We start from the raw sequence: 21,484 nt of genomic DNA, 5'->3' as shown, positions 1-21,484 counted from the left end.
GCTTGCGGAACATTGCATTACCTGCAGACAAGCCAAGACTGGGCACCCTGGCCAGCTGTCACAGCTCAGCCTGCACGTCATTATTTAGCAAGCTGTCCTAACTCATGGTAGCAACCTTGCAGCCTCAAATGACACAACATAATTTAAGGCTCTGGGACACTGTTCCTACACAAAGATGTACGCAACGAAGCACCAGTGACTATGACTCTCAGGCTGAGTCCTAATAGTACATACAGCACCCAGCGCACTGAGTTTGGCTGTAGTTCATATTGTGCACTATATTCCCATCGAATCCACAGGCTCCCAAGACACCTGACAGGACAGTCCAAGACCAGCAGAGCTTTGCAAGAAAAACACAAACCGGCAAACTGATGCTAAACAGCCAAAGCAGGGACTCACTTTGTACAGCAGCAAAAGCAGGGAGGTACTCTGCTGTCAGCAGCGGGGCCGGCAGCTCCCTTATGAATCTTTTCAGTAGCCCAGATACATCATTCTGGTGGACTTCATCCCAGTGGAAAAGGCCAGTATAGAAGTCCCTTTCCAGCTTCTGCTCCAGACTCTATAAAAAAAGATGGAATTTATTACATGCTTTAACAAGCAAATACAAGGGAAATTTTGCAGCTGAGCACTAGGGAGGGCAACCCATCAAGTCAAAAAACCACAGAAGCCCTCACAGCAGACACTCCCACATTTCCCAGCAATGGATGTTCCTAGTTGTACTGGGAAGGGAGATGAGACAATTCAGGTTATTTAGATATTTGCTTCAGCAACATGCTCCCTGATCACACTTTTGAACACTACTAAAGAGCTCATACCTTGATTCTGGTCTGGGACCCAGACACTCTCAAAATGCCCTCTGTTTCAAGTCCTCTCTTTTCCAAGCAGGAGAGCAGCTATTAAAAGGGGAAAAAAGAAAGGTCTTAGGCACAGAGGAGAAGAAGTTAGCCCTTCCTTATCACAGGCTTCCTGACTCTGAGGATCAGAGGTGTGAATGAAACCAGAAGGGAACTTACTGCCTGGAGTAACAGAGGGACCTTGGTGTTGGGGAGCAGTTTTTGGTCATTTTCCAACAGGGTGTTGAGTGGAACTCCAAAGAGTCTTTTCTCTACAACAGAAACAACATGTTGTAAGTCTGCATCTCCACTAATACAGATGTCAGGGATATATCCACCACTGCAGACTAAGAGGGCACATGTTATAAGCATAGGTTCTGGAGAAAAAGAGGGGAATAGTTAACAGGACAAGTGCATTTGACAGTCAGAGATAAATGTAGTGCTAGGTCTTGATGATCCAGTGACTTCCAGGAGAAATTCTGACCAAGGAAAAAAACACCTGTCACAAGGTTTCTTATCAAAGACCCTCTCAGTTCTAACATTTCAAACACAAACCTATGACAAGATCAACGTAAAAAATGCACCCAAAAAAAAAAAAAAAATCAAGAAGAAATACAACTGACCTGTTGTTTTCAGTTTTGTTGCCTTGTTTCTCTTCAGCTCAAAGCCCAGAACATCACAGAGAGCTGTTAGTTCAATAAGAGCCAGCGTGGGGATCTTCTTCATGTCCTGAGCAGATAGATCTCCAATCCTGGTCACTCCTAGTCTGCCCTTGGGGATCTTAAATTTCTAAGGGAAAACACACACACAAGGTTCAGTGCAAGTATCATTACTAATCTCACTGGCATCAAGTTTTGCTGCATTTTTATCATTTCTTACTGTAACCAGGCATCTATTCATTCTCTTGTTTTCAACCCAAGACAAATGCCCCAAACTACTCCTACTTCTACTCAACCCACAGCTGAATAAATATTTTCCCTTTTCAGCATTGCTCTTCAACTGTATTGGAGATCCCAATTTATCTGAATTAAAGACAGCCTGATACCCACCCTAATCTACTCGAACTTTGGAAGCAGTCCAGTACATCCGTGAGGAAGAAAACTGTTAGCATTACAAGAAAGAAAGTCCAGTTATTCTCCTATTTTCAGTGGAAATGACCCAGATTCAAATCAAAATAGCTAGTTTCACACACAAGTAGTACTTCTTTTGACCCATCACTACACAACGGTTATCCTTGCCCAACACCACAAGGACAACTGCATTACCTGTCCAAAAATACCTACCTAATATAGACCTGTTCCAACACTATCCATAAAGGACATTTCCAAGAGCTGATCATACAGTTGAACCATATGTCTTGTATCCCTCTACACAAGAAGGGAGCTAATAAATTCTAACAATAAAAATTCCTTCAGTGCTTACAGTTAGGGCGTTTCCATCCTTTAACCTCCTAGATTCAGACAGGAACGATCCCTTGAGCAGGACAGCCGCTTGCTCTGAGTAGGCAACATCCATGTTGAACACCTCCTCTTTTCCAGGGTTCCGAACTGTGCAGGAGTAATCCTGGGTTTCTGCTACAGAGGAGAAAAACGTCTTGAATTTCAGAAAGCCAAAAGGATGAAGCTTAGAAAACAAGTGTGCTAAAAGAGCAGTTTGAGACAGATTTGGGGACCACCACATTTTAATAGGAAACTGTATTAAGATTTGAAAAGAGTGTTGTCATAGCACAGTCCTAAGGCCGATCAGTAGGGTAAGATCAGCTTAAAGCCACAACATTACAGCTACACTCACCAGACCACTGGTAAGACATGAGCATGGCTTTGAATTAAATGACATACCCATGGCTAACTTCTCTTTACACAATTGTGTATGGCATTTATAGGATTTCACCGTAAGATCTTTGCTAGTGATTTTATTTGCATCTTCTAATTGCTTTCTTGAAGAGTTACAGTTACCAGTTTAAGTGGCAATTCCTAACAACACTAGAGCCTGGAAAAATGTACTAAATCCACAACTGTGGATAACCATGTATTTAAAAAAAAAAACACAAACAAGGCCAATGTTTCAGAGCTCAGACTAGTATAATTTCCCTTCCAGTTCCAGCCCTGCTTCAGATCCTATTCCTCCTCCAATCCTACCCTACATTTGAAAACTTCCTTCTTACTTCTCTGTACATTTGAAGTCCGTAGTTTGTGCCACAACTGATCTGGGCTGGACTCCTCTTTCTCTGCTGCTGTCTCCTGGAAAATAAACCATAATGTGTTTACCTACACAAAACAAAAGTCATTATAAGGCAACCTGATTTTGGCAGGAAAAAAAAACCCGCACATAACACACCTGGCATTGTCTCCTAGTCTAGGAAAATGCTGCTTAAGCTCAGGGCTACAAGACTACTCTGAAATTAAGAATCATAATTAGAGGATTTGGCAGGCAGGTGGAAAACAGATGACTATCTCATAGACAGTATTTGTGATAAATTTGCACATCATTAAGCCAATTCTTCCTTTCACACAATCAGCAGCCAAATTCCCCCTTTTAGTTCATGCATTGAGGGGCTAACAAACAGTGGACCAACCAAGCTGCATGGGATCTACCCATCGCCTGCCATCAAAAGATCTTTCATGAGAAAGAACACACTGAGGCATCAGCACCTACAAGCTTCCCTTCATGGGCTTTGTAGTAACCCACCTCTTCACGTCTAGAGAGAGAAGTGAATCTTTAAAAGTGTAAGGAAGCAGCTGGCAGGAAATTCTGTTAATAAAAACCTTATTTTTGCTAGAACCAGTTAGAATATAGGAAAGCTTATTCTATCACCAAAAGTTAGCAACTTGCCAAGAACATGCTTATGACATGGAGTTGTGGACCGAGACTGAAAGTTAAAAAGAACCTGTGTAAAATCATTGCAAATGGACAAAACAGTTCATCTGCACAGAAGACGTACTCTGTCTTTAGAGTAGGTGCACAACTGATGAGCTTGCCATGAAAGCAGAACCAATTCATTTAGCATCTGGCTTAAACACACATCATACACTGAATAATGCCAGAGCACCTTCAGATCCAGCCGCTGTGTAAACAGGCCATGCTGACCAGTAATACGGGGGAAGGATGTAGAAAGGGTCTGACAGAAATGCCAACTGCTTTGCTGCCACGCTCATGACAGAGGTGGACAGGAGGTGAACTGCAAATCCATCTTGAAACACTGAAGGAAATAAAAATCCAAATTACTCTGAGGTATCACTGCCTGCACTCTCAAAGGCTGAACTGCTTCCACCCAAGTCACAGCTGAACTCAATTAGCTTTAAGCTCCATTTGCTGAACACAGTTTTTCCGTAAGTAGAGCCCATTCAAACGTTCCGCTCCCAGCGTGCCGAGAGAGCTGTCAGTAGTGGGACGCATCCAAAACCTGACTGAGCAGTGAGGGCACAGATACTGGATCTGGGTTCCAGTTCCGGGACAGTGCGAAAAAACCCAAAATCTTTACCTTTCTGCATTTCTGTTTCCTCGCTTACAAAGCGGCGATTTCGAATATCCTTCTGTGCAATAAGGGATTTGGCATGTTTTGCTACATGCCTCGAACAAAGTGTTACAGCATCAGCAGGCCTGTTTTGGTATATGGTTCCTGAAAATGTCCTTCAGAGCCCCAAAACTGTGCTTGGAACTGGGACAACAGACCAAACCAGCATGGAAAAGTAACCAAAAAGCCTGCTTTCCTCTGCGATTGCTCCAGGAATTATGCAAAAGTAAAGGACTACTTCTGCTCAGTGCCTACATCCAGTGTCATATCCTAACGTCTCAGAAATTTCCCATTTTACATAGAAACCCCTCTCAATTTGCCTAAGCTGAGCATCAGTCACTTCCCATGAAATAAAGAGGGCAAACACCACCCCCTGTGTACACTGCAAGAGACAAGCAAGGTGTACGGAGGTTAAGCTCGTGGCTACTCAGCAAAGAAGGAACAGTCAAATGGACTAATTTAAAATACATTTTCTTACTTTCATTAAAGAAAGAGGGGAAAAAAAACAACAGTGTTTTTTGTTTCCGTGACCTCCGCTAGAACTGCAGATCTCAGAGGCAACTGCAAAGCTTTAAAAAAAAATTAAGCCAAAGAAAATATGAATATTTCCAGCAGAGTTATTGGAAAAGAGTCCAGTGATCTTGCCCAAAGTAAGACACGAGGAAAATGCTTCACTTCCAATTAAATTAAGGCAATTTAAACAGGCAGCTTTAGCATCTTTGTACATGCCTTCATTATACCAAAATGTCACTTTAAAACATCAGATTTTATCTCAGCTGCTTATCAAATACAAATTATCAAATACAAATATTAGTGACCTAGTGAGCAGACACATAAGATTAAGAGCTTAAAAATCTCCATTCCTATACAGTAGAAAGTTAAATAGAAACCTGTTATATCTCTTAAAATAATTTTATCTGCAAGTTTAAAAACTTGCTGAATTTCAATTGAGGCACTTAAGCTTGCAGCATTATTGCTTTCAGAAACGTCATCTTTTTGTCACCCATTTGTGCAGGAATGCAAACAATGCTCTACAAAAGCAAATCAACAATGACTCTGTCTCAGTGCAACTCACGGTAAGGAAGCAATCTGCACCTCAGCACTGGGCAGTTATACAGAACACAACCACAGCAGTTTCCAGTGATGTTGCAGACTGGTAGTGTCATCCCCTTAAGGCATTCAAGGGATTATTTGGGTATAATTTGTCTCATTATAGTAAAAGATGTTTCAAAGATGCTCAGGCTGAGGAAAAGGAGTATTCAGTTCTGGTAGACAGCAAGGGTCCCAGGCTACTGAAAAAGGCAGATCTTGGTTAAGCTCAATACCTTCTGACTAGACACTTGACCGAGTAGAGAAAGCCACAAGGAGTCCTGATTGGGATACTTCCCAGCAGCCCCTAGAAAAAATAAGGATACTCTACCTTGCAGGGACAACCAAAAGAGGAGCAGCACAGCAGGAAAGCAGCTGAAAAGGCAATGGTCATGTATTCTCCAGCAACACAAAACAGAGGCAGTGACTATTCTTTCTCTAGAATTACCAACTGCACAAGATCAGCTTATCAGAATTGAACATACGAAGTTCTCTCTTTTTTTGGTGAATAATGATTTAACGCGTCACTGGAATAAAGAAAACACAAGAGGGCTCCAAAGGATACCAGTGCTCCGCAGGCTGCAGTGCTGCAGCCACTACGCAGAAGTCTTCCAGCAGTCTCTAGGAAGCTTATGGATCCGCAGGTTTTGTAGCAACTTCTCAACTCTGCAACCTGGATGCAGAATTTCTACAATCTCAGCTTCATTTCAGCTCAAAAGATGAAGTCAGCTATTTGGAAATGAAAGTAGCCCTAGACCCAGAAAGCCAAGTCAGCTACCACAACGCAACGAAGTCTTTCGGGAGATCCCACTAAATCAACATACCTCAGAGCTGACCACTCCAAAAATGTCTCGGACGTCACGCACAGGATGCTTGTTCTTCCTCCTCCGAGACCGGGAGTAGGTATCCAACCGCCGCTGCACAGCAGCAGCCTGGGTCTTGGTCAGGGTGGAGAGCAGCACGATGTTGTCGTTTTCCGAGGCATGGTCCCCGAGGAGGTCGGACAGACCTGCGTCCTGGAGCCACTCGGCTTCAGCTTCTCCCTCTGCGAGGCAAGGGATGAGAAGGGCGAGTCAGAAGAGAAAGGGTAACAGCAATTTGAGTGCTTGAAACACTTCAGAGGCGGAAAACCAGAAGCCTGAGCCAACCCCTCTCTGGGGTGGCAATGGGACATCACTGGAAGGGATCCACATCTTCGTTAGGAAGTCACGGCTGTTCTCAAAATCTTAGCCCCATTCCCAGGTACCCAGCCAGGTACTATTAGGGTGAAACCAGAGGAGACACAGCACTTTAGGCAGCTACAACTGCCCACATACTCCTTTCTCCTCACCCCAGGTGAGGAAAAAGAGGAGAAAAAACTAAGAGGCACGGATATTGCCAGGAACACAGGCTCCCGCAGAAGCTGGGCAGAAAGGGGGGCACAAGCGTGACTCTGCATGGTATTTAGCACAAGGATTGCAATAGGAACTGAACCCCATGGGGGCTTTCACAGGACGCGGGAGGAAAGTCAGATGCACTTGCTTAACTCTGCCTTTACGTGGACTGCCTGTGCAAAGGGGAGCTCTGGCAGCAGTGCACAGCAAGCTCGGAATGAATGGCACGGCCTCACTCCCCATCCTCCGACAGCTTTGACAATGGACAAAAGGTCTGTGGGAAGCCACAACATACAACACTGCGCATTTGGCTTTTGTACGCTTCCCAATTATTTGGCTATTTATTTTAATTTTTATTTATCTGTACGCCTACCTGTGTATCAACAACTTTTTTTTTTTAAAAATACCCAGACACTGATCTGGTAGATTCAAATGTATTTTATTTAATATACTTGCAGAACTATTTGTATGCACCATCCCTATTCTTTACCTTTTTAAGCAGATGCTATCCATACAGTCATTCAACAAAAAGCAAAAACATTATTCTTACTCTGTGCATTCGCTTTATGTCTGTGCCTGTTCAAAACTTCACTAAAATTAAAAACCATTCCAGTTCCAGAATGAAGTGTGAGAAGCCTGGAGACAGTACAGCACCATCACTCAAACAAGCTCAATTCCACTTCATTCTTCAATACATATAAAGCTGCAATTCAAACACAGAAGACAATTTTTGCCTTATGGGATGCGCCCTTTGTGCAAGTGAGAAAGTGCCCTCAGAAAGGCAACTACTTGAAATACAAGGATAAAAGAAGCAATTTAGCAGGTGGCTTCAACTTTAATACAGCAAAGACCACAAAGCCTTTATCTTTTCCATTCTCCATACCACATTCATTCACTGCAGGCAGCTCCAGCATAGCCCTACCAAAGGTTATACCGGGAAAAAGAAAAATCACAACTGAACTGACTGAAAGAGAGCAGTTCATTCCCACTCTTCCTTTCCTATGCAAACGGGTATCTTCTCAGTTATCACAGCTGCTCAGGCAAAGGTTTATTATTGCTGCAACGATAATAAAAAAGCCATGCAGCTCTTATTAAGAATTATTGAATAAAATTAAATAATTTAATTTTTCTGGGGAAACGCCTGTGTTCATGCAACTTGCAAAAACATACTGTGACTCCATTAAAACTCTTCTCAGCCTTCAGAGCACGCGCTTCGCGTTCTGAGGTGCTGTAGCGATACAGAACTTTTTTCAGCATCGCACCACAATAAATAGAGCTGGACTTGAAGTGAAGTAGCTCCTTTAATGAATCCTCTAGCCAACTGGCTAGCTTTCCTATGTGGTCTTAAGTTTAGGTCATTTCCCGCGCCTGGTTCTACAGACGCAGAGAGGCAAGAGCTTGGCTACAGCCGCTCACGCGCTCTGGTCCCGTTCACGGCTCCTCGCTGTACAGCTATTTGTCCCACAGCCGTGGTTTCACAGCAGCACGGCGCGCAAAAGACTTGGGGTTTATTTTGTCTTTGGCAACTAAAGGAAGTTAAGTGTATTGCTTTCAAATGTTGAAAATACCCAATTCCAGTCATAACAGGAAACTAATCTAATACACAATACTAAACAGCAGGCTCTAAATCGGACATCCGTGTGAGCCTACTGCCCCTTCTGATGCCAAAGCTCCAGATTCTAATTCCTCTCTTTAATATTTTTGGCCCAGTTATGTATGCCAGTAACGCAAAAGGAAACCAGCAAAATAGGTTATTTAGGGGGAGAAGGAGGAAACGGAGAGAAGCAGGTCAGAACTGAGAGGTCCACAGAAGCTGAGCTGCAGGTTTAAGCCTGGAGAGCTGCTAAGATTTGCCTTGCAAGTTCCAGACAGGCAGCATTTCAGGAGGGCACAATTGGGAATAAATTTGCCTAACTAAAGAACACCAGTTCCAAAAACTCACTTGAGACATAAGCTAGCCAAAGAGAGCATTCATAATAAAGCATTTAGTTTCCAAAAAGTTAAAGGACAGCTAAGCATCCTACAATTTCAGACTAAACATTAAACACAACTTCCTATATAGTTTTCAAAGGTAGAGAAGAATCGCTCTTTGCAGACACTTCTCAGACATGATTAGACGCTATAAGGATGCTAGCAGGTATTTTAGAGGCACTACGCACAGAGTGCATATGTTATCAGTTTGCTGTACCGTCAGACCTTGGAGAGAGCTGGATAAACAGCAGACAGGGAGGATAGGACATTGCTGCTCATATTTCAGGAAAAAGCTACTTTCTGCTCCTTTCAATGGTTAGTGAGGCCACAAGCATCATCAGCGCCTTTCAGCTGACCCAGTTCTTCTGCAAAGTTGCACACCGGCCTCCCACTGACACCAGGTCACAAGCAGCTTCCCACCGCACCCCCCCTTACACAGGGCTTGCATGGGAGACCAGCGTTCTCCAACTGGGTCAGCATTTTTACAACGCCTTATCTACGCGTAGCCTCCACGCTGTCCCGGTACTGCGATTACCATCGGCTATTTGTCAGGTTGAGCCACGGCGTCTCCAGACAGAGACATGAAAGCCAAGAGGCACCAGCCAAATGCTCCATCCACACCATCTGAAGCTTTCCCTCGCCACTAACGCTCCCAGCCCAACGCTGATTTGACTAAGCTCCTTTGCAGAAGGCACCAGGAGGCTGAGCATGCCGCACCTCCTTCCCCAGCCTGCTGGGAAGGCTTCGCTACTCGGAGCATCATTTCAAGTCTGTCTGGTTTCGATAGCCAATTAAGCAGTCAGCTCTTGCCTGCTAGATTAATATACAGCATTAAAAGACACTTTTCCTTGCGTCCCTGCTTACACACAGTAATCAAATTGCCTCTAGCATATCAGTGTTTCGGATATCCCAGACAGCCTTTCATCTCATGGCATGGCCTCTTTTCCAGAGTCTCCTTCCTGGCACACTCATTTTCTGAGTCACTTTTGCATCTCTTCGAGTTCTAAAAAACAAACTTACATCCTTTATGCAGGGACAGTAACAGCAGACCTTAATCTTTACCGTGTCTTGCCTATTTGGCAGACACAGATGATGATCTCCCCACCCCGCTCTCCAGAGCCCCCTCCACGCACCCAGGACGGCTATCGACCCTTCCCAAGCACGGCAGCACACTGGGACTTTCACTCAAACATTTCCCCGTTACACACATGGATCCTTCTCAATACGAGGGCAGCACAACAGCTGTAGGCTGTACAGGGTGCAAACCCGACCGACCGTTCAAGAGGACATACAGCCAACTAAATCATCTTCTTCAGAATGGACCCGGGAAATGTGTGAGCCTGAGCTACGGGATCACTGGGCACTTATCACAGTTTATCATCCCTCCAACAGCCCAGGATGTTCTACCTCCCATGTCAAAAGGCAATTGGTCCAGGGTCCAGTTATTCCAAAATAACGGATAACATCAGCGCTACAGAAAGCCCATTAGAAACACCCTGTGCACGTGAAGCAGTCTTCAAAAGAAAGAAAGAGAAAAAAAAATAGGAGGTTTATAAGAAAAACCTTGTGTGGAGGGACTCAAGTCATTCTGGATGCTTATTATTGTTTCTTGAATAGTGAATCAGAGGGGGGAAGTCTGCCTTCCACAAAAGCAGCTCTCATAAAAGCCACTATGATGAAGTCTCAGAATCACGTACACAAACAAGGCTTCCAAAACACCCTCAGCTATCACAGCGTGTTACCGTACAGCCACCTGCACGGGGAGTGAGAGCCCACACACTTAGTGGGGGCTGTTCGAAAAAGTCTGGAGCCTTGAACGTGCTCCTGACCGACCTTTAGCATCAGCTTTGTTTCAGAGGCTGAAACCAAGCCAGGCCAGCACTCCCCTTCAGCGGGGCATTATCACCACCCAATGAAAAATATATATATTTTTTTTTATATATATATATATAATTCCCTCTCTCTATATATAGATATATATCTATATATATCTATATATATCTGTGATTTGACTGGTAATATTCTAACCATATTCCAACATGCTTCTAAATAATTCAAGTGCATAAGCAAATTTTCTCTCTAAAATGTTCATCTTCCTCCCCTCACTCCCGACATTTTTGGCAACCTACCCTCTTGTGTTTTGACATCTGCAAGGCTGCATTCCTCTTGCTCGGCTTCAGCACTCTGTTTAATGTTCTCTACTTCCAGCCAAAAACTGTCCATTGACAAGTTGTCCAAAGACTCTACCTTGGAATTCGTGCCCTCTGACACCGGGGATGCCAAAGGACTCTTCGGAGGAAGGTGGCTCATTTTGCAAGGGCAATTTCTGGTACTAAGAGAGGAAGAGATAAGGAGAGAGACATTAAGCTACACGTATTCAGATAGGGCATTCACAATACAACGGTCTTCATTGATTAATGACTGCAATAAAAGCCAAACAGAGGTAAGTGCTAGACTTGCTTTGGTTAGTGTTTAGCAATAAATGGACAAGGTTGGGATCAAATCCCCTAGAGAAGGGGAAAAACTGCTGTCCAAACATGCGAGAGGATGCAGTATCAACACAGGTCTTCCAGTGACCTCTAAGACACCACCTACCACTCCCACACTTGCTTTCAAGACTCCCCTGCAAACTTGCACAGATAGCCTCTACATTTACAAACAACCAAGATGTTTCAAGCTTGGTGCGCATGTGCTTTGATTATCTGGCATGCACAGCAAGCCCGACAACTCCCAGCCGCAGCAGACTGAACCCAGTAGGTTTGTCCTCCCTACGCGAAAACCGGCACAGCTCCGTCTCCTGTACTTCAGCTCATGCAATAAACAACTCAGATGTCTCAGGCCCTCTCTTCCTGCCCAGAGCAGGTTTTTCAGCTGTGAAACAGCACAAGAATCCTGGGAAACCCAAACATACAGAATTTTCTTACTACCCTGTTGATTAATTCATGGGCAGCCAAAGTCCCAGACTGGCCTCGTTCAGCTTCCAACCCCTCTGCAGAAAGTTGTGAGGTTCTCATCAGTTCATTAAAATAATGCTTCTCCAAAAATGAATTTTCATTCACTTCAAAGGGTTGCAAGCCATTTAAACCCTGCTGTATATCTTTTTCAAAGACTCAAAAAAAAAAAAAAAAAAAAGGGACAAGTGGAACCTACTTGTGAAAACACTTCAATGGTTCAACTTATGAATACAAAAATCAAAGCGACTGCATGCTACGCTAACTCTGGATGGTTTGAAGAACATCTGTGAACAGCCACTACACCAAACACAGATCGGAATTGCTTTCTAGTGTCACAACAGATAAAAAAAAAAAGCAGATCAAGTCTTGTGCCTTGAACACCATGACCACAAAACAACCACCAAATGCAATTTAGCCTCCTAACTCTAGAAAGACTTAGAAAGTTATAGATGGCAATATATCTGCAAAGTTTTAGTTCCTTTCATTCCAGAAAGCCATTATTAGCAGTTCTGGCACTAACTTGCTTCTGTTATAAGAAGCATTTCAAGTCATAAAGGACTAAATTTGAAGATCTAACAACTAAGAGACATGTGTTGTAGGATATTTTGCACTTACATTTACACATGTGTATGCATATTTTGCTCATAGCTTTTTCTAACATGAACAAAGGCAGCCTTTCTCTTCTAAAGGTCAGAATTAAAGCAATAACCATCATTCCAGGAACATCTGGAGCCAGCAACAGCATTGAGACCTAGAATAAGAAGGTTTTTGTTTGTTTGTTTTACAGGAACACAAAAGTTAAAGATTAAAAAGAGCTATTACGCCACCCAGCCCACCTCTGACAAGGGCAGAGGTGATCTGCTTGTTTAGTCCCCATCCCCACCTTTCCCACCCGCTTTCCTACTCCTGGGTATCCAAATAACAGACCTCCAGTTGAGATGCCACTTCATAGCCTGGTACAGCACTTAAATAATCAAAGATTTTTTTAAAAATTATTTATTTATTTAACTCTCATAGCTCATGTCCATCTCTCAGTTCTACTACAGCTACCATCCCAAATCATTATTTCCCCTTTCAACTTTTTACTTCTATCTTTACCCATTAGGAGTTAAAAATTTACAGAATCACAGAATCACTAAGGTTGGAAAAGACCTGTAAGATCATCAAGTCCAACCATCAACCCAACCCCACCATGCCCACTAAACCATGTCCCGCAGTGCCACCTCCACATGTTTTTTTGAACACCTCCAGGGATGGTGACTCCTTCACATTAATTCTTCATCTTTAGTAGCTCCTCTCCTTTTTCTCACATTTGCTGACAGCCTTCATGTAAGAGGATTAGACTTAAACAAAGCCACCTTGCTAGCATCAGAAAGACTGTTTAATACCTTGCCATGACATCTCACTAGAATTCTATTACACGCCAGTCAATAGACATCAACGTTTGCAACATGAAACTACAAGGAGGATTTTAGTTTATCTTGAGGGACTTGGTTGTGTCCGTATCAGTGCCAGAAACACTGGCAGCCAAACTCCCACTGAAGAGCAGTCTCCCAATGCACAACACTACACAGGCTAAGGAACCATCTTACAAGCTCTCCTAATTGCTCTACTGAAGGCCCTCAGCAGGCGCACAACTACTCTTCTTGCCCTAAGTTATTGCACTATACTACGGTGGGATCTAGGTTATACAGATCAAAGCAGCTTGAAAATGAACCTTTCCTTCATGTTCAGCCTGGTGGAGATCAGGCTCATCTAGCATCCCAGAAATCTGCGTGGATTCACACCAAAACAGCACTTATGTCCAGGTTTGCAGATCCAGCAGAACCTAGCCTGGACCCGAGCAGTAGCTTGCACCCAGCAGACGCACTCTGCGGCAAGCCTGTGTCACCCACAGCTATGACAATCCCTTCCCCACACCTGCCACAAGCCTGCCTGGAAAAAAAACCCCCAATTTTAAGCCAACATAAATACAGTCTTCAGCTCTTTCAAAAGGATGACTCTTGACTTAGACGTTCTGCACGACTTACCCAGATCCTGAATGCAAGTTTTAGTCCAGGAAAGGCTACGACCAAGTGGAGTAATGCTTACCTAAGGCATTAGGGCATATTCCTGGTGCACATGGGAGAAGGATCACATCATCCTTACAGTCCAGGTTTCAGCTGCTGGCAAGGCTATAGCCTATTTTTGATCTACCAGCACCTCCAGTCCGTATCAAGACAATGGAGTACTTGTGCAAGACACTACTCGTACAAGACAACGGAGTACTGGTGCAAGACAGTACTTTTGCCAGACAAGAGTGAGCTGCTGTACCCCTATCCCACTCTGACTTGTGCTTCTGTATCACCCACAGTTATTTTGCTTCCTTCCACAGCTGGAAATACAGGTGATCTAGTAGTGCTTGCATCAAAAAGCTCCACCACCAGTCACACTATATGCCTACTGTAGGAGAGCCATATTTGAACTACTCGTGCATCAAACAGCCCAAAAGCCATCCTAACTTTTTTTTCTCAAACGGACTGATGCACTAAACCCCACTGCACCAAGGCGCAGGATGCTAATGTCACATAGCAGCTTTACACAGCAGTAGCAGGATCCAAAGCCCAGTTCTACAAGTCCTAAGCTAGAGCGGTTGTTCCTGTCTCACCAAAGGACAACACGAAAGCAAAGTCAGCCTTTAAATTTAGAAAATGTTTTATTTCCTGGTCTAAACGCTTTTTTTCTTGAACACACTGCACAGTGCTTTACAAATCCAACTACCCAGGCAGAAGGTTAATTTTAGATTCAGTGCACCTAAGAGATTGCTCTTCCTCATTGCATTCCCAAGTCAACGGAGGGCAATCTGTGACGTACGAACATAGCAACAGTGTAGATTGAAAGTGTAGATTGTTGGCTTAAAATGTTAATCGCTCAGTTGCAACTGGGCAAAGAGTAGGTGGAATAATCAAGTCCACTCAGTTGCACTGTCAACGTAACAAAAAGCTTAAGATTATAAAGTTTTAAGAATTAACCCAACAAAAAGCAAACTGGCAGAAAGATCTACTTAAGGACCACCATAAAGGAATGACTCTGTGGAAAGACTGACCATCCTAATGCAACCTTCTCCTCTTGTTTAAGAGCACAGCCAGTTTTAACGGGCTCGAGATTCATTCAGCTGACGCCCCTAACACCATCAGTCTAACTCTGACTTAACAATGCTAACAGCAGATTTATGAGAAATTAGACTAGCATGGTCCTTATATAGTTCATTTTCATATTATTTCTTCTATAAATCCTCTCCGCATAGAGCGCTGGTAGCCCTAAGCAAGATTCGCATGCCTGTATAGTGCTGACTGAGTGTTGGTGGCTCACCGGTCCTGGGCTAGAATACGAAGTCTCAGAGTAGTTTTTGATCTGTTTGTAGATACTGTCAACATACGGCAAATATGTTGCAAACCCTCATGCAACTCTTGGCCCTGTTGAATATCAAAATAAAATAAACACTGTTGCTATGCATTTGTTCATTCCAGGCTTGAATCATTCCTGTCAGAGAGCTTCTCAAAGGATCTGTAGCTGCCCAGACTACTTCACTGCTTGCTCAACATCCCTCCCTCATCGAAATACCTCTCTAGCAGATGAATAAATAAAGAGGTTTCTTCTCAAGCGTTTCAAAGAGAACAGGAGGTGACAAGTGTAAGCCAAGAAAATGGAATTCCTTTAATATTGTTTCCAGAAAAACTAAGATGAGAAAAAGGCAACAAAACCAGAAGAATTAAGCTATACAAGGCAGTCCTTCCACACACACGCACCTATTTTTTAAAGACATTTCCAAATATCTGGAGCAAGCACAAAGGCACACAAGAAACAAAGAAAGCGAGGGAATGAGTTTGACTTAACCTCAAGAGCAAGTTCAGAGCAGCACACCAAGTCACAGCATCACAGCAATTCAGACCACTAGCATGAAACACAAGCTCTTTTGAAAGGAAAAAAAAAAAGTAAGAAATTATTCTATCAACTGGTTGCAGTATTTTGACAGATAAAGACACTAAGTCAGAGAACAAAAATATGTTAGCGTCACAACACACACACATCTTACCAGCTTTCCATTTACTTCAAGGTCAAAAACAATCGATGGGTACAAAAGCACAAGATTAAAAGAAACAAGAAGTCCATGCAGGAAAAAGCGCCTCTTCACTTTGCTTCCAAGTTCTTCCCCAAGCAAGCAGCTTAAACCCAAGCATAGGACTGTGTAAGTAATTCTGAAGAGAAAGAATCACCTCAAGATCAGCCCACCACAGTTCATAACGCGATAAGTTTTCTTGTTTAAAATAATCTAGTAGGGTAAAGGCATCCAGAAATGACAGACAAGAGTATTTGAAAAGCTGGAGAAAATACTGCAGCAGTAAGTCACATATCCATCGCTATATCTATATAAAATACAGATTTTTGATTTTTTTTTTACTGAAACTATTGGAAGTTTAAACCTCAGTCTTTCAAAGATATCAATGTTAATATAACAACAACTCCTTGTACGAAAGAAGTCAATCTACTTATTATCAGAATTTTAGATGAAATATTCATAATCAGCTACTTTATTCAGACACACAGACTTACACAAAACTCCATTCCCAACACAGATAGCAAATTTATCCAGGAGATGCTTGGTGGACACAAACTCCGCAACTTTTCTACCAAAGGTCTAAATCAAAAGCAAGTTTTATTGCAAATCTTTAAAGCCTGGCTTTGTTACTCCTACAAACACCACAGACTACCAATTCCGCCCCTGCAACAAGCAGCAAAAGAGCAATACTGAATTTTACTCTTAGGAGAAAATGAAAAGCACATGGGTGGTTCAAATTCCTTGGACCAGACCGTAGAAGTAAAGACAGACTAATTATGAAATTACTGTGGTGGCGATGAACAGTAACTTATCCGATATATACTCTTACCATGCTTTACTTTCCCTGGCTTAACTAAACCGAAGCAGCTAAAGAGGCAGAATTAAAGCAATCTTAGAAGCAGGCTGCCACTGCTGACATACATCTTTGCATATCTCTAACCGTAGGGGATTTGCTCCTATACCCAGTAGTTTCACCGGGAGCGTCCCCTACACGAAGTCACGGCACCTCTAGCCCAGGCTATTTTATATAGCACTGCTGCCAACCCCCACTTATCTTTGCATTAAGGCATTTTCTCAAGGACTTCGCACCCAGGGGCCGGCACGCTTGAAGGTCTGGCTCTATAGCACCAGCAAGAATAGCTCAGATGTCACTACTCCAATTTGCTAATACGATTACAGCTTGTTTTCAGTAACACAGCAATCAGTTCATCAAGATCTTCCATTATGCAAGCAGCTCGGGGAGCAGCGTCATTTCAGGTTGTTTTGAAGAAGCCTGTTCTGCAAGTGATAAAGAGGACGTGCCAGATAGCTCTGCACGCGTGGAGTATTTCGTACCAGATCCAGCTTTCCCTCACCCCAACACCAAGGCACTCCCCAACTCCTGTCCTGGCATCCCTAGTGACACCAGAAAGACAAAACAGCGATCCTTTGCTACATGGAGTGCAAGACTTGAATCCTTAGCACCTCCACGGCTTTCTGTGACGGACCTGAACTCCCGAGGTTACCTTCACCCCAGCACTGGGAGTGTTAACTGAAGCACAGGTTATAACTTCCCTGACAATAGGCGTTTCTATCGAAGTATTTAAGGGCAAAGAAACTCCATCTCAACATCTGTGTCTCAGGCCTTCATCGGGAGTAGACTTGTCTCCACTCTTGTCTAGTAAGGGTCTAAACAAGCACGCTAAGGAATAGAGAAATTTGCCTGTAATTACAGATCTGCCTGGAGGTGTCTCAGACCGAAACTCGGAGCAGAACAAACACCGGATTGATAAGCCCATGCAGATACAGCCAAATTAAAAATATTCAAAGCCATGTTTAGTTTAGTCTATTAGCTGGGTGTCTGTCCCATCACGCTAGAATTTGTTTTGGCCTCAGAAGACATAAGCCGTGCTCTCTGAACGTGTTTTTCGTTTCGCTGTCGGGTCGCTGCAGACGAGCCCGTTGTTCACTTTCCCTGCGTTAGCAGGGTAAGCCAAACAGGAAAGGCCTTTCATTGACACGGAAATCCGGCTGCAAGAAAGGGGGACCTGGCCAAAACAAAGCTTCAGGAGTACTGTGATCTTTAATGCGACTGTGAATAGATAAGCCTGATCTACCGGATGATTATAGGAGAATCGTTAATTAAAAGGTGGCACTCTCATCCCTATTTCCCTCTTCACACACTCCACCGAATCCACGTTCATCTCAACACATCAGCAGCTTTGTCCGTCCAGCAGCCACAGAGATCCAGTCTGCCACTAAAGTTCCACCTATCAGCAGGACACCAGGATGCCAAAACCCGCAGCCCAGCTAGCGCGGGACGGCCAAACCCGCAGCCCAGTGGCACTGGCTACAGACAGGAGCTCCCACGTAACTTGTTCTTACCCCTTACCCTGTCCTCAGTACAGAAGCCGCCCCGGGCTCCCTCGGCTGCCCGAGGCAGAGCCTGTGCACGGGATCCCCACGAAGCGGCTGGCAGGGACTCACCGCCCTCGAGTGACTTGGCCGTCACAACCCTACAGCACACACTGCCGGGGATCTTACCGAGGCCAGAATGAGTCAATACCTCCCAGTTACTGATCGCATCCTCAAAGCATGTTACCGTTACGTCAGATGAGACACCCTTACTTTATTTCCATCACCGCTGTGACTTTAGGCAAGATGCTCAACCTCTACATAGCTCAGCTTCAGAACAAAGGGGGTGAGGGACCACATGGCTTTCAGAGGAAAGACTCCTAGTGTGTTCGAATCCTTTACAAAAAGGCTGTGAACTTATTTTTTGTGTGAGCGTTCATTAACGCGAAGGCTTTTTACAAAAGCAGATTCACACATACTAAATATTTGCCCTATAACTTCTTTAATGTTGAACATAGAGTAAATCAGGACAGTAGAATTCATTCTTATTTCTTCTTGTAGCCCCTTCTACCAGCTGTACCTACATCACAGCAGAGAATGAGTAATTGTAAGTTGTCGCTCAGATGTGTGGGAACAGGCAAGAGACTTTGAAGAGGTCACAAGAGTAACCTGCTGACCAGCACAAAGTAAGGCGGGGTTGAGAGATGTGCTGGAATCCAGCTGTGCTTCACGCACGAGAAGTTTAGGGATGCAGGAAGACGGGAAGAACAGTCATCAGCTCCTTGCTTGGATTTCTCGGGTAAGAGTTATTACACGTAAGACAAAGTGCTTGGCTTGCCAGGAAAAGCCTCCCCTTGGTTGAGCTTTACAACTGGAGCGCCGCGAGCTCCAGCGAGCATGCCACAGTTACTGCTGCAAAAATAAACAGTCATTAATGTCAATTAATTAGAAAACCAGGATGGTTGGCGTATCATCACCTTACTGTTTAGGCGTGTTTTAGGTCAGTGCCTAGTTACACGTATACATACGGGACGTGTTTCACCTGCTCGTGAGTCCCAAATGAACAAATGTGAATTGCCACTTGCTAGGAGTTAAGCGTTTTGGTCAAAGTTAGTGAGCAAATTTGGGGTTCCTGCTGTAGCACCTCTTCAGACCTGACCACAGAGGTGTTCTGGCACCAGTACAGACACTGGAACTCAACTAACTTGTTTGGCAAAAACCCTAAGTTATTACTGAATATTTTGATTTTTATCAAAGAAACCCTGCGATATTCAAGGTGCCAGCCTAGTTCTCTTACACATGGGTAATTTAAAAGTAATTTACCATATTATTCCTGTGCCATTCCCCCTAAGATCATTATTATTTTGTTTTTACACCTCAAATTTTGACTGGGATCTTTTAAAGATTTTCTTTCTTGCTTCTACATGCAAGGTCAAAGCGGACTAGGAAAAATGAGAAGTCAGACAGAAACATGAAAACATGGGCTACGGTTAGAAATAAAAATCACTGTGAATACATTCACACAAAACCAACAGCGTTCGCTTACTGCAGCAGGGAGACGTTCTGAAACTTGGTGCAACTTCTAAGCTGGTGCAAATACACGTTAGATGAAGTCTTAAGTCATTTAATGTCATTTAAGCACACAAACAGTACAGTGTCAAGCAAAGTAGTTCAATTTTCAGTGGTATCCTGCAGTATGTGTGCTTTGCGCAATATTTATAAATATGCGGTTCTTACCTTGATACAGTTCTACAAATCACTGAACAACCCTCAAACCCCACAAGCTGCCAGGGCAGTGTTACCACTGAATCACAAGGAAACACGCAGTCAGCATTTTAGCCCCCCCAGCCACGCACGTACCCCCCACATCCCACTTCCACAGCTCGCTGCACTCATCCCAATTATAGAGCTAATACACACACACAAAAAAGGTGGTTTTAATCGGTTTCATTTCATGATCAAGGCATTCAAAGCACAGTTTTAAAGATGATATTATAGCCTGCTCGCCTCTGGAAATTTACCTTGTTTCCACCTAACCTGCCCCAGGTATTGCCCTACCTCTATGCCCTGCCGTCGGGAGGAAGGGCAGTCATCGCCCCGTACAACCGTACCCTGCGACCGCACTCCCTACCTGCCGAGGCTGCCGAGCTGGGCAGGCGCCAACACCCCCCGGGGCCTGGGGATCCCACTTCTGGTGGCCCCGGAGCCACGCGTGCCACGCTTGTCCATGTCCAGGTGAGGAGGAGAGCGGCGGTCAGTCCATGCGTGCTGCTCTGCTGTCGAGCGGAGGAGCGGGTGCCGAGCCTGGCGGCGGATAACAACGAGCCGCTCCTCGTCACCCACGAGGTGCCGGTTGGGTGGCCGCGAGCATCCTCTCCTCCCTCCCCGCATCCACCCGCCCCGGCAGGCCAAGCAGAAGTGACGGTCAATCTACCCGTGCCTTCAAGGCAGCGATGCCCGAGGCTGAGCTGCCCACGCCTGGGACGCGGGCTGAAGGACACAGCCCACAGCCAGCATCCAGCCCTTGGAGTAACCAGAGAATGCGAAGAGTTATTTCCAAGCCTGGGCTGAAGCTAAGACTTGCTAAACATTAACTCAAGCCTCCGCTGTGTGAAAAAGTAACTCCCACAGGCAGCAGCGGGAAGGAGGAGTCAAACAGCGTAGTTGCTCCTCAAAATTGCACTTCTCTGAAGTAAGAGAACATCAAGAAAAGCACAAAGTATCTGCCTGGGGACTCGGGGTGGGGGGGGCAGAAAAAACCTGAGCGCTTATTAAAAAAGCAAATTCAGCATTTCCTACCATAGTTGAGCAGTGAGTAAATCCCAGCTGGATGTAAGACACTGGTGTTGAAAGAGCAGCGTAAACCCGTAACACCCACAGAGAATATTTTGCAAGATCCAGATCCTTCTTTAAAATCACACCAACAAGCAACACACAAGCCAGCAAAGGGTTAAAGCCATCAAATTTCCGTCTCCCCACCGTCCTAACAGGTTTTGTTCTTTCCTTGTTATTCTCTCCACCAAACCTCCTTTCAGTGTTTCTGTAACTTCCCTTTCCTCCAACATTTACTATTCACAATGCTGAAGTTAAAGTGACAAACAAGTCATTTATTTCAAGTTTCCTAGCGAAGACACACAAAGCTTCTCCAGCGCAGGTAATAACCCCCCTCCTCGTTTCCAATAGTCCCAGTAAGACCGGATCTATGGCTCAGCCTGCTTTGCCTGCAACGGCTTAAAGGGCAGCGGCAGCTATTTTAGAGACAATCCCTCACAAAAGCACGCAAAGAGGGCGTCCTGGTTTTGCTCCTTACCCAAGAA

At 44.3% G+C, this 21,484-nt stretch overlaps 1 protein-coding gene across 1 annotated transcript in view; it reads right to left on the bottom strand.

Annotated features, from left to right (window-relative positions):
* ARHGAP40 (Rho GTPase activating protein 40) overlaps positions 1–20,396 on the bottom strand; it is a 29,445-nt gene extending 9,049 nt beyond the window's left edge. The window contains 10 exon segments of the mRNA XM_059827054.1: positions 400–559; positions 816–893; positions 1,014–1,105; positions 1,457–1,622; positions 2,256–2,407; positions 2,998–3,073; positions 6,261–6,481; positions 10,910–11,112; positions 20,189–20,227; positions 20,299–20,396. Coding sequence (XP_059683037.1) covers positions 400–559; positions 816–893; positions 1,014–1,105; positions 1,457–1,622; positions 2,256–2,407; positions 2,998–3,073; positions 6,261–6,481; positions 10,910–11,112; positions 20,189–20,227; positions 20,299–20,396 — 1,285 coding nt within the window.
* Between the last annotated feature and the right edge of the window lie 1,088 nt (positions 20,397–21,484).

Source organism: Gavia stellata, chromosome 20, assembly GCF_030936135.1.
Source record: "Gavia stellata isolate bGavSte3 chromosome 20, bGavSte3.hap2, whole genome shotgun sequence".
Taxonomy (NCBI): domain Eukaryota; kingdom Metazoa; phylum Chordata; class Aves; order Gaviiformes; family Gaviidae; genus Gavia; species Gavia stellata.
Note: the sequence above shows the minus strand (reverse complement) of the source record. Positions and strands in the feature narration are given on the sequence as shown.